Source organism: Silene latifolia, chromosome 8 (genome assembly GCF_048544455.1).
Source record: "Silene latifolia isolate original U9 population chromosome 8, ASM4854445v1, whole genome shotgun sequence".
Classification (NCBI taxonomy): Eukaryota; Viridiplantae; Streptophyta; class Magnoliopsida; order Caryophyllales; family Caryophyllaceae; genus Silene; species Silene latifolia.
The window spans coordinates 96866413-96879738 of record NC_133533.1 but is presented as its reverse complement, the minus strand read 5'-3'; the positions used below and the strand labels follow the sequence as shown (position 1 = coordinate 96879738).

The 13326-nt window shown below is 38.7% G+C and overlaps 2 protein-coding genes across 2 annotated transcripts; one reads left to right on the top strand and one right to left on the bottom strand.

The window, feature by feature from the left end:
- Positions 1-1339: 1339 nt before the first annotated feature.
- LOC141595557 (uncharacterized) lies at positions 1340-5490 on the bottom strand. Its single transcript, XM_074415523.1, has 4 exons — positions 5386-5490; positions 5197-5281; positions 4874-4932; positions 1340-4774 (listed from the first exon to the last, which is right to left on the bottom strand). The coding sequence occupies exons 1-4, from the start codon at positions 5488-5490 to the stop codon at positions 1340-1342; spliced, it is 3684 nt and encodes a 1227-aa protein (XP_074271624.1).
- Positions 5491-8952: 3462 nt separating this feature from the next.
- LOC141595555 (uncharacterized) lies at positions 8953-10629 on the top strand. Its single transcript, XM_074415522.1, has 2 exons — positions 8953-9130; positions 9464-10629. The coding sequence occupies exons 1-2, from the start codon at positions 8953-8955 to the stop codon at positions 10627-10629; spliced, it is 1344 nt and encodes a 447-aa protein (XP_074271623.1).
- Positions 10630-13326: the final 2697 nt, after the last annotated feature.

The window sequence follows — 13326 nt, the reverse complement described above, 5'->3', positions numbered from 1 at the left end:
CAGGAAACGACTCAGATTGATGGAGAAAGAGTGTTTCGAGTTTTCTGTACAAATTAGCTAAAAGAGATGAAGAATAGATTTAGAGAGAATTGAGGAAAGATTGAATGATTTTATTAGAAATTCTGTTTGGAAATGATTGAATGAATTACATTTACAGAATATGAGGCTTTTATACTTCAATTACAGCTAATTACAACCAATTTCCCGCTCATATTCTAACAAACTTCCAACTAACTTTGGCGCCAATTTGCTAATTCTGTTATTATTGTTACATTCTGTAACATATCTTCCTCCTTAAGAAGAACTTGACCTCAAGTTTCTGTCAAGTTTCTCACAAAATCAGGATACTGCTGCTCAAACACTTCTGCAAATTCCCAAGTGGCATCATGGACTGAGAATCCCTCCCAATGTACCAAGTATTGTACAGCAGCTTGGTTTTGCCTTTTTATCACCCTTCTCTCCAGAACTGCAGCAGGTTTAAGCTCATTTTCTGTTGACAGACCTTGCATCCATTCAGGAATATGTGCTACAGCTGGCAACACTCCTCTAAACTTCTTCAGCTGGGACACATGAAATACCTTGTGAATTTTCACACTATCTGGTAAGGCCAACTTATAAGCCACCTTTCCTACTGCATCTTCAATTTGAAATGGTCCATAGTATTTGGGTGCCAATTTCTCATTACCCCTTCTTTGTACTGAACTCTGTCTATATGGCTGTAATTTAAGCCAAACCCATTCACCAATCTTGAACACCCTTTCAGACCTTCCCTTATTATCTGCTGTATTTTCATTCTCTCTTTGAGCTTTAGACAATTGATGCTTGAGCGATTTATCATTACTTCCCTTCTCTGCATTGTTCTGTCCACAGCCTCCACAGGAGACTCACCAGGTAAATAAGGCAAATGTATGGGTGGTGGTTGATTGTACACTGCTTCATATGGTGTTAGCTGAATAGCAGAATGGTAAGTGGTATTATACCACCACTCAGCCAATGGTAACCACATAAGCCAATCTTTAGGCTTGTCCCCACACATGCATCTCAGATATGACTCAATGCACCTGTTGACAACCTCTGTTTGACCATCTGTTTGTGGATGGTATGCAGATGACAGCAGCAATTCTGACCCCTGGATCTGGAACAGAGCTTGCCAGAAATTACTTGTGAATACTGCATCTCTGTCACTTACTATGCTCCTTGGCCACCCATGAAGCTTAAAAACATTATCCAGGTAAGCTTGTGCCACTTCTAATGCTGTAAATGGATGTGATAAAGCCATAAAATGAGCATATTTACTCATTCTGTCCACCACTACAAATATGACCTCCTTCCCCGAGATTTAGGCAAACCAAGTAATAAAGTCCATTGAAATATCTAGCCAAACCTCTGAAGGAATTGGTAAGGGTTGTAATAGACCAGGATAGGCAGACTGATCATACTTATTTGCTTGACAAATGGTACAGTTTCTGATAAAGTGACTAATATCCTTAGTCATTCCCTTCCACACAAATAAGGACTTAACCCTTCTAGTGGTGGCATCCCTGCCTGAATGTCCACTCTGAGGTGCACTGTGGAGCCATTGCAGTATTCTCTCCCTTACTGATGTGTCAGGTCCCACCACAATTCTACCTTTCTTCAGCACAAACCCATTTGATAACTGATAAGCTGGTACTGACACAGGATCAGTTTTAAGTTGTTCTACCAAATTGTGCCAAAAGATATCCACTTCATAACTTTTCTGAATTAATTCAGAAAGATCAGTTTGAGCATCAGACAATGTCAAACTCATAAGGTCACTTCCTGAGACTCTAGATAATGCATCAGCAGCAAGATTTTCTTTACCAGCCCTATACTGAATTTCATAATCAAATCCCATCAATTTGGATAACCAAAACTGCTGAAATGGGGTTGAAATTTTCTGTTGTAAGAGCCACTTCAAACTTTTTTGATCAGTTTTAATGATAAATTTCTGCCCTGTCAAATATTGTTCCCATTTCTGAACTGCAAACACAATGGCTAATAGTTCCTTCTCATACACAGACAATTTCTGCCATTTAGGACTTAAAGTCTTGCTTATAAAGGCCAAGGGGTGTCCTTCCTGCATCAGAACAGCTCCAATCCCATTGTTAGAAGCATCGGTCTCCACAACAAAAAGTTTGTTGAAATCAGGTAATGCTAAAACAGGTGCACTGGTTAGTGCTGTTTTAAGTGCTTGAAAAGCCCTGAAAGCTGAATTATCCCATTTAAATTCACCCTTCCTTAATAGCTGTGTCAAAGGTTGGCTAATCACAGCATATCCCTTGACAAATTTCCTGTAATAGCCTGCTAGCCCCAGAAAACTTCTTAACTCTTTGACATTCTTAGGTTCTGGCCACTGTGCTACTGCCACCACTTTAGCCTGGTCTGTCTCTACCCCAACTCCACTGATAAAATGCCCCAAATACTCTACTTTATTAATGGCAAAAGCACATTTGGTACTTTTGGCATACAATTTATTCTGTCTCATTAGTTCAAAAACTGCATTTAAATGTTGCCAATGCTCCATTAGAGAAGAGCTGTAAACAAGTATGTCATCAAAGAAGACCAACACACACTTTCTCAATAAAGGTTTGAAAATATTATTCATCCAATTTTGAAATGAGGCAGGAGCATTAGTCAAACCAAATGGCATAACCAGAAATTCATAATGGCCCACATGAGTTTTAAATGCTGTTTTAAACACATCTCCCTCATAAACTCTCAACTGATGGTAACCTGCCCTCAAATCCAACTTGGTAAACACCCTTGATCCAGCTAGCTCATCAATTAATTCATCTACCACTGGTATAGGAAATTTATCCTTCACAGTCCTCTTATTTAATTCCCTATAGTCAACACACAGGCGCCAAGTTCCATCTTTCTTTCCCACCAAAACCACTGGTGAGGCAAAGGGACTGCAACTAGGTTGGATTATACCCTGATCCATCATTTCTTGTACCAGTCTCTCAATTGTATCCCTTTGTTTCAAAGGATATCTGTATGGTCTGATGTTGACTGGCTGAGCATCTGTCATTAATGGAATTCTGTGGTCATAAACTCCTCTCTGAGGTGGCAAAGTTGTAGGTTCCTCAAAGATGTCTTTATACCCTTGTAGCAACTGTCTTAACTCTGGTGGATAATCACCCATACTTCTGACCCCATTGGAACAGCAAAGGATGTTTGATCCTTCACTTGCTATGGTGTTAATTTTCAAAAAACACAAATGTGCAGCTGTCTCTATCATTTTACAAGATGGCCCTCCAACCATTGTTTTAATCTTCTGAGGTGCCAAGCCCCTCAACACATGTTTTCTTTTGTTATACATGAATTCCATCTTTAATTGTTTAAAATTCCAGCTGACTGTCCCTAATGTACTGAGCCACTGAATCCCTAATACCATGTCACATCCTCCCAAAGGAATAATCAAGGCATCAGTCTCAAAGTGAGTATTCAACAATTGCCAGCTGAACTTCCTACTCATCAACTGACAAGGGAACTGACTGCCATCTGCCACTGTTACTGCCTGAGGTACTATTTTATCCAATTTACAGCCCAACTTCATTGCCATATTCTGATCTAAGAAGTTATGAGTACTTCCTGAATCTATTAAAATGTGTACAGCTGTCTTTCCCACATAACCAGTGACTCTCATGGTCTGAAATCCTGTACATCCAGACAATGCATTCACAGAAATGCAAGGTTCAGAAGTTGACATGTCATAGACCACTTCTGTATCCTCCTCTTCCTCATTCCCATGCATTTCCACTACATCCTCCTCTTCATCCCCCACAATCTCTATGGCAAACAATTGAGTCCCCTTAAATTTGCAGACATGTTCCCTAGAATAAGGCTCATTGCAAAAATAACATTCACCCTTTTTATGTTTTTCTGCCCTCTCTGCTGCACTAATAAATCTGGTGGGTTTTTGTGTATGTGATGTCATTTGTGGCTGAGATTTGACTGTACTGGATCCAGGTGTAGGTAAAAGACCTTTACCAGGAAATGTTTTGGGGGTAAAACTGTTATTAAGTGGAAAAGTTTTGGGAATATTATGTGTGAACTGTGGATTAGGTTTGACAGAAGTTCTTGTGGCAATTAAGGTTTCTTCTTGTAATCTAGCATATTCTATGACAGAAGCTAATGTTGTAGGTTTAAAAGCTCTGACAAATGGTTTCAATGAAGGCTTAAGACCTCCAATAAAACTGTCAAGAAAATATTGTTCAGGTAATAAAGGGTTTCTTTGCATCATCAGGCCTTTCAGATTTTCAAATGCATCCAGATAATCATCAATTGAACCAGTTTGACGCAATTTGTTAAACTCCTCAACAACATTACCAGCTATTTCCTCTTTAAATCGTGCACACAAATCAACAATGAAATCATTCCAATCAACAGTAGGCCTAACAACCACATAGCTATTAAACCAAGATTCAGCTCTACCAGTCATGTACATACTAGCTAAATCCACTCGTTGATTATCAGGTATTTTGCACAAATTAAAGTATTTAAGACATTTCTTCATCCAGATTCTAGGGTTTGTGCCATCAAAAGAGGGAAAATCAACTTTAGGTGTAAATTTGAGTGAATTTCTCATACCTTGCTGAAGAGTACCCCCGTTATCATGATTATTTTGAAGATTCTGATTATTAACCCTAGTTTGTTCCTGTTCTTTAAGCAGCTTCATGATGTCCCCCAAAATAGTGGATTGCTGCTCCAAAGATTGTTCCAGAGTTGCAATTCTTCCTTCCATAGCTCTCTGTCGAGTTTTAGTTGCCAGTGTGGAGAAGAATTTGAAGGTTTTAATTGAACTTTAACAATGGCGGAAGCAAGTTGAAGGAACAATAATGGCTGATACCAGTGATACAGACTGCAGGAAACGACTCAGATTGATGGAGAAAGAGTGTTTCGAGTTTTCTGTACAAATTAGCTAAAAGAGATGAAGAATAGATTTAGAGAGAATTGAGGAAAGATTGAATGATTTTATTAGAAATTCTGTTTGGAAATGATTGAATGAATTACATTTACAGAATATGAGGCTTTTATACTTCAATTACAGCTAATTACAACCAATTTCCCGCTCATATTCTAACAAACTTCCAACTAACTTTGGCGCCAATTTGCTAATTCTGTTATTATTGTTACATTCTGTAACATTGAGCTGTCGAGTAGAAATTATACCGTGACCACTGGTATGCGAAAGACAAGAATAGACGGTCAATTCTTCAAGCATTTTCGAGCTAGAAAACAATCTTTGCATCAAAAACTGATCAAAGAACGTAACATTATGAAGATATAGAATCTTGAGGCACGGCAACGAGGCCGATAAAGGAATTTTGATATGAGAATACCTATCAATTCCAATCTAACCAGTGTCTCGCACACTACGAGTTCATCTAGTAGCTCGTCATGCAACTTATTCAACTTATAACGAAGCTCTTGAACACCCTTTTGTACAGCAATACTAACCCCCATGCGTTCAAGTCAGATATTTCACAAGTGTGTTGACATACTAGGCTAAATTTTTTGATGGGTGAGATTTGGTGCGATTGTAAGACTTTATAAACAAATTCCTTAAACCTTTGTTTTTTATCTGTATCTATTCCTGTTGTAATAGCAAAACACCGTGCATCATCAAAATATAGACAATCAGTCAATGTAAAAAGATACCGCCATCTCCTTGATAGAATACTTGTGCTCACGGCAAACCTTGTTGGTAGATACGAAAGTATTTGTCCGACCAATTCATCAGGTAAATTACTGATCCTATCAAAATGAGTTTTTTCTTTTTGTTATGATTTTATCATACTTACGATCACATGTTTTAAAAATTAGGGTTTGTACCATCAGGCCTGATAAAAGGGGCATCCAATTCGAGTTCAAATCGAGTTAAATAAGTCCGGTGTTATTTGGGTTAACTTTAGTCTCGTTTTGAGTTTGATTCCATTCGGGTTTGTTTCGGTTAGCCAATTATTCGGTTTGTTTTATATTGGCTTAGCCGCTTAGGTATGGAGGGAGCATTAGGTTAATATCATCAGATCGAACTTCGAATTAGCGGGTTTGTATTGGGTGTCCATGAATTGACTTAATAAATTCATTAGTAAATTTTTCAGCTGGGATGTTATAATTCAAAGTGATATTACTAAATAAAAAAAAATCATAAAATTGAGTGCCTTTATAAGAAAATAGTTCGGGTTGATCAGTTTAGTTAGTATCTTTCAGATGTATTCAATTCAAGTTTGAGTTTCTTTCGATATGTCAAATTCAGTATAGCTTCAATTTGATTCAAATTTACCCATTGATTTTTCAATTTTATTTTGCAAAGTCTAGAATACTAGCGATAGCATGACAATTTCTCCCGGAGTGAACTAATGATGATTCTACAGTATCAAAACAGCAGAATTGTTCAGTGACAAGAAACGGATGGTGAAATAACCACACCTTTTCCATTAAAACCATTATATATATATACTCCCTCCAAGTTTGATCAATCTTCCCTATTTCTCTTTTGAGCTTATTTTCTTATCTTCCCCTTTCCTTTTTTGGTTATCTTTTATTCATTATTTATTCACCCTCTCTCCTAAAAAGTCAACAATTTTCCCTACTTTATCCTACTTTATTCATTTTTTATCCATTATTCATTCTTTATTATTTTCTCTCTCCACAACTCACACTACTTTATCCATTTTTTATTGTTTTCCTTATTTTTGGTGCAAAAAGTAAAAGAGAGGATTGAAAAAACTTGGAGGGAGTATATAGTTCAATACAACGATCGGGGAGTTGTTATACTAATTTAGTTCAATACAACAGTCGCTTGAAGCCCTTGGAAGGTTCATCAAATCCTTGTTTATCTGCACTTCATCCTTCTTATCATTAGCGTAACGCCATCCGAGAACTCTCTTGACAACAATCATTTTCTTCAGGAATTTCGCGTTTCTAACAAGATGCCTTAGAAGTAACAACGAACCCTTACAGCCACAAAATTTATGCACTTCTATCACTTGAGCATGACATGAAAATGGTAATAGAGATTCACTTACAGGTGACCGCGGATGACTGCAGCAGTGACGAAAGCCCTGAAAAAAGAACATATGAACAAGTGAGAAAAAATTAACTAAACAATTAATTGTTTACTTTGATTAAAATACCCGTCATAAAAAAAATAGAAAAGGTAACCAAATGAATTAACTAACCTCTCTCAAAAAAAAAATGAATTAACTAACCAATTAATCCCTTCACCAAATTATTTGTTAATCTTTGATTATTGAAATGTAGGGAGTAGTATAGAATTAACAAGGGTACATACTTAGTTGATGCTAACCTTTTCAAAGATGACAGTTTCGAGTTGAGGGGATTTGTCAAGCAACGTTGTCACATATTTCCAAAAATAAGAAGGGAAGCAGCCAAGGCGTAATTTTGACAGGCTATGAAACTCGGGCATTTGCTCTTGATCAAGACGCTTAAGAAGAAACTGTAACATGAACCAAATTTAATTATATGAAAGCTAAAATAATTGACTCACACAACCTCTACTGACCTAACTCCCTTACCCTGAATTTTGTGATAATTTTAGGCCATCGGGCAAATAGCATCGTTGAAAGAAAATATATATATACCTTGACGGAGTCAGGGATATGATATAATTCTGTGGTATTATAGGCAGTGGCCTTATAGATTTCAAGGTCATACTCGAGTGAGTAATAAGCTTGTGTATTCCCGTCGAAGTTTAGCTCCACCTTGATAAGAGAGCATGAGTATTTCCACCAAGGAACAATTTTCACATCGACGCTGCTGCTGTATGTTAAATATGCTAAATTAGGGGCATTAATCTCAAACGAACCTTCCTTAAAAGAGCAACTTTTTATTGTTAGCACTTTGAGTAGTTGAGTAGAGATAATAACATGACCACTTGTATACGAACCACAAGAATCGAGGGTCAATTCTTGAAGCAATTTCGAGCTACAAAACAATCTTTGAATTGAAAACTGATCAAAGAACCTAACACGATCCAGATTAAGAATCTTGAGACTCTGTAATGAGGCTGATAGAGGAATTTTGATCTCATAGTAGTTATAACCCAACAATTCCAATCTCACTAGTGTTTCGCACGCTACGACTCCATCTGGCAGCAGACCATGCCTCTCATTAATGAAGCTCTTGAACACCCTTTTGCACCACATTACTAACCCATATGTTCAATTCTGATACTCCCTCTGTTCCGGTCATTTGTTGTCTTTTTCTATATTGGGGGTGTCTTAGTGAGTTGTTGTCCCTTCTAATTTAAGAATGAACTTAATGAACAATTTGATCATTCACACTCAATTTGTTCCACATGTCATTTAGTAATTGGCTCATTTCTCTTTCTTTGGTCTTTGTGCCAAAACCAAAGAACAACAATTGACCGGGATGGAGGGAGTATATCATAACTGCCTCGACATCTTAGACTAAATTTCTTAATGGGTGACGTTTGATGCAATTGCAAGAATTTATGAACAGATTCTTTAAACCTTGTTTTTTGAGCCATATCGAATTTCTTACCTCCTTTCGAAGTAACAAAACACGGTGAATCGTTGAAAGATAGACGATTAGTAGTCAATGTAAATAGGTACTGCCATCTCATTGATAGAATACTTGTGCTCACAGGTCACAGCACACCACGTTGAGTTGTTGGTAGAAACGAAATAATGTGACCGATCAATTCATCAGGTAAATTACTAATCCTATCAGAAAGACTTTTACATCCGCGTTCCCTAGACGACGTCATAGCCTTTACACGTCTACCTGAAATGTAACCATTTTGCGATAGTTTTATGTCTACCAAGTTTCATAGATGATGCTTTTCCTCGACTTAAGCAGATTTTGGATGATTATTGTATAGCATCTGGTCAGGTTATTAATATGATGAAATCAGGTATCGTCTTTAGTCCAAGTACTACTATGCATTCAGCTGCTAACGGTCTGAAGATTCTGGGCATCACTCATCATAATGGTATTGGCAAGTATCTAGGGATCGTGGCCGATGTCGGAGCATCCAAATCAATTATTTTCAACAATATGATTGACAATGTCAAACGCAGATTGTCCTCTTGGAATGGCATTTTCCTCTCACAGGCTGGTAGGTTAACGTTGATTAATTCGGTACTGTCCTCCCTTTCTAATTTTATCCTATCGGTGTTCAAAATACCGGTAAGTGTGACTAACAAAATTAATTCTTTGTTGTCACATTTTTGGTGGGCTGGTACCAAATCAAATACGACTATTCACTGGTGCAGTAGGAACTTCCTTAGTTTGCCCAAATCTGACGGCGGTCTGGGTATTCGAAATGTTAAGTGTATGAATCAAGCGTTGTTGGGAAAATTGGCATGGAAAATTATTACCTGTCGGTCTACTTTACTTAGTCGGGTGTTTTTTAATAAGATCTTTTGTACTAATTCCTTGGACCATCCAGTTGCTATTCGTAATGGGATAAACTCGTCCTGGGGTTGTAGGAGCATCTTACATGGTGCTGAGCTTGTTCTCCCTAATCTTGGTTGGAAATTTAGTTCCGACTCTTCCCTTAATGTTTGGTCTTCGAAGTGGATTGATGGACTTTGCCCGTCCGGTGTTACTAGTTTTGGTTTTCAACATCCGTCTTCGATGTCAGACTTGTTGGTTAAGGACCTTGTTCTTCCGTCACTTGCTTGGAATACAGAGTTAATTAATGAAATCTTTGAAGAGGAATGGGCAAACAAAATATGTGCCATGCCTATTTGTGACTCCGTTAAAAATGACTATGTTTACTGGGTTCATTCTACGACTGGAGAATATTCTGTTAAAAGTGGGTACGCTATTACTCTTTATGATCACCCGAAAAAGTTTGCTTCTGCTAAGGACTGGAGTAGAATTAATCCTTCATCTAAGGCTTTTTGTAAAAGTAAACTTTGGCATCTTCCTGGTCCTCATACTTGGAAAATTCTTGTATGGAGAATTATTTCAGGTACACTCTCTGTCGGTACTGAATTTGCTCGAAGAAATATTAGTGTAGAGTATTCTTGTCTGTTGTGTCGGAATTTGGAAGCCATGGAGACTCTTAATCATCTTTTCAGGGACTGTGTTGTGGTTAAGAGATTATGGGCTGCTTCCCCTCTAGGTATTAATATGGCTAATGTAGACTCGATTCTTCTTGGAGATTGGCTCATTAACTGGTTCTCTTATTTCTCTTCATTGGATGATGCGTCTACGCCAACCATTTTATTCCTTTCTGTTTTGTGGAGCATTTGGTGCACTAGGAATAATATTATTTTTAGGGATGCAGCTTTCTCAGTGGACTATTTCTTTAATCTTCAGTTTAATATTGCGCAGACGGCTATTACTGCTCTGAATCTTCCGTGTACTCAAGACCCAATTGGTAGGACTAGAGTGGAGGATGATAGTTGTTCTCTTCGAGAAAATATCCGGAATTGTATTCCTTTTTATTTGGTGGGTAAGGGGGACCATTGTCATGTTATCCGCGCGAAGGTTGATGCGAGTTGGTTTCAATCATTGCAGGCGGGTTGTGGTTGGGTGGCTTACAATGGAAATGGTTCTGAGCTTATCAAGGTTGTGTATGGTTTCGCGGCTGAAACGGCTCTATAGGCTGAAGCTACTGGAATTCGTGATCTTCTTGCTTGGGCTCTTCGCTCCAATTTCTTGCACTTTGATGTTTCTTCTGATTGTTTACAGATTCTTCTTCAAATTGCGGGTGTTGAGAGACCCCATCACAAGACGACTGGGCTTATTAACGACATCAATTTATTGCTAGCTTCTTTTCATTGTATTTGTTTTAGTTATATTCCTCGTAATCTTAATAAGGTTGCCCATAACCTTGCTAGGAATGTTATGGGTTTTTAGTGTTACTTATAATTTTACAGCTGCCAAAAAAAAAAAAAGTTTCATAGATGAGTCCATAGCCTTTGCAGGCCCCTACCTGAAAGTAATGCAGGCCAAATTATGGGATAAGTCGATAACCATGCTCGTTAGTAAGTTGGTATATAAGTGTTGGGGAAGCGTCCTGTAAACCCGGTGCGAGAAGAATCTCACCCAACAACGATACTACGAAGGAACACGTACAACAATCGTAAGTAAGAGCAAAAAAAATGACACCACAATTTCTCACGTGGAAACCCTTCTCAACTAAGGAAAAATCACGGCTCTCTCGACAAATTAATTCACTAATAAGATATTACAAAGTTCGTAAAGTACAGTCACACACACTAGTATTGCCACTTTCTCTCAAACTTTGTCTCACTCTTATTATATCTAATGGATGTTGAACACTCTATTTTCTCTCCTTAAGAACAATAAGTTTTCTCACCAAATTATATTAATTTGCTTCTCTTATTTTTGTGTGTATTAAAACTATTAGCACCAATAGCTTTTTATACTACACTAATCTCAAAACCTCCAACAAGTTATTAATTGTTCTAATTAAAACAATCTCATAACATATAGTGCATTGTATGTTCCATCTTGTAAAACGTAATCCATCTACACATTTACATTGTAACATCAACACACGTATTTCACCATTTAGTATTAGGAGTTTTGGGGAGATTAATCCAACAATTTTCTCCCTCGACCCAAAGCTCCAAAAATTTCCACTATTTCAGAAAAGCGGACTTTCTTCTTTACGTCGGCCTTCCTTTTCACGCTATGTCCTTCCACATAGCAAATATTGGTTTTCGTCTTCCTCCCTTGCACCACCAAGCTTCTCCCACGATACACTTTGCACCACTTACTGTGACACCCCCATACTCCAAGTGCCTTACCAGGACCACTCAGGTATAGAAATGTCACCATCTCGGTTTCCCGAGGCAATGATAATCAAATGACAATAACGAAACATCATTTAAATAGTATAAAGTTTAAAGTGATTAAGTCCAAATTCAAACTGATAAAAGTATAAAACATGTTCTCCAAAAACCAAGTGTCTAACAACTAAACAAAATGTCTGCAACAGCGGAAGACTCTTCTAACTGCAAGTGATGACTCATCCCAGCTAGCCCATAAGCACCGTATCAAACCTGCTCAACAACTGCTCGCCATCCCCGAATGGATCACCACAGTTATACAAAACAAAGACGGGGTCAGTACTAATCACACAAATATATAATCACAATAAGACAGAAATCAACACAGCTCAATCGTCACATCAACCCAAAATCCATCACCAACTCCTCAAACTGACTACACACTAAAGTGTGTAGCCCTGCCAGAGTACCCATCGCAACAGGTTACTCCTCGCCGCCAGTGGGGGACCGCAGCCGTTCCCACCTAAGCCCCGCTCATCTCCGCGAGCGATAAACCCAAATCCATTAATGTGCACATCCCTTCTGTGGCGAGTTCCACAGAAGGCGAATAATGGGCGTGAAGTCACTACCTCAAATGACTCCACTCAGCCAGGGACGCACCCCGAAGAACACAGACAGATACAATTACAATAATCAACAACAACCAAATCCAACATTTATTCTGTAATACCCAGGATATTCAAGGACTTTGTTGACCGACCCTGTTGACCAAGACAGACAGTAGGGATGAATAGGTGAGGGATCAGGCTTATAACATGAGCTTTATAGGATTGCTTACTCGACCTAGCAGAGGCTACTCGGCCGAGTATCACCTATAATCGACCGAGTAGAGCCTACTCGGCCGAGTACTCCAATACTCGGCCGAGTATGGCTGCTGTCAACGCGTTAATATAAAACGCAAGTTCGCGAGATTCATTTCATTTTTCATTTCTTCGACAATTCCTCTTTCTCTAACCCTAGCCTACCTCCATCTCCTATCACCCAATTTCTACACACTCTCATACATATAGCCTAAACCTCCACCATGGGAAGGACGGGGTTCGCTTAGGAAGGATGGCGTGCGTGGTGGTCGTCTATGTCGCCGTCGATGCGCTTTGTTAGGTAAGTCTCTGCCTTGTGTTTCTTTTGGGTATTTTATTGAGGATAGTTGTGTAATAGGAAGTGGTTATCGTTGTAGGATGCATATTGGAGTCCTGCTTGGTTGTATATGGATGTCTTTCATGGTTTGTGACGAGGTAGGGTTTCCCTACTCAGTACTGTTAATTGATTGAGATTGTTATTGTTCCATAATTATTGTTATCTGCTGACCATCGGTGTCCGGGCTTTGTTGTGACGGTGTTGGTGTGGAGATGTGGTGACAGATGTGATGTTGTGTGTGTTGTGTTTGTGGTGGAGTCACTTGCGGGAGTGGCTTCACACCCTAGTTCGCCCTCCGTGGAACCCGTCACGGGAGGGGATGTGCACATTAAGGGACAGGGATTGT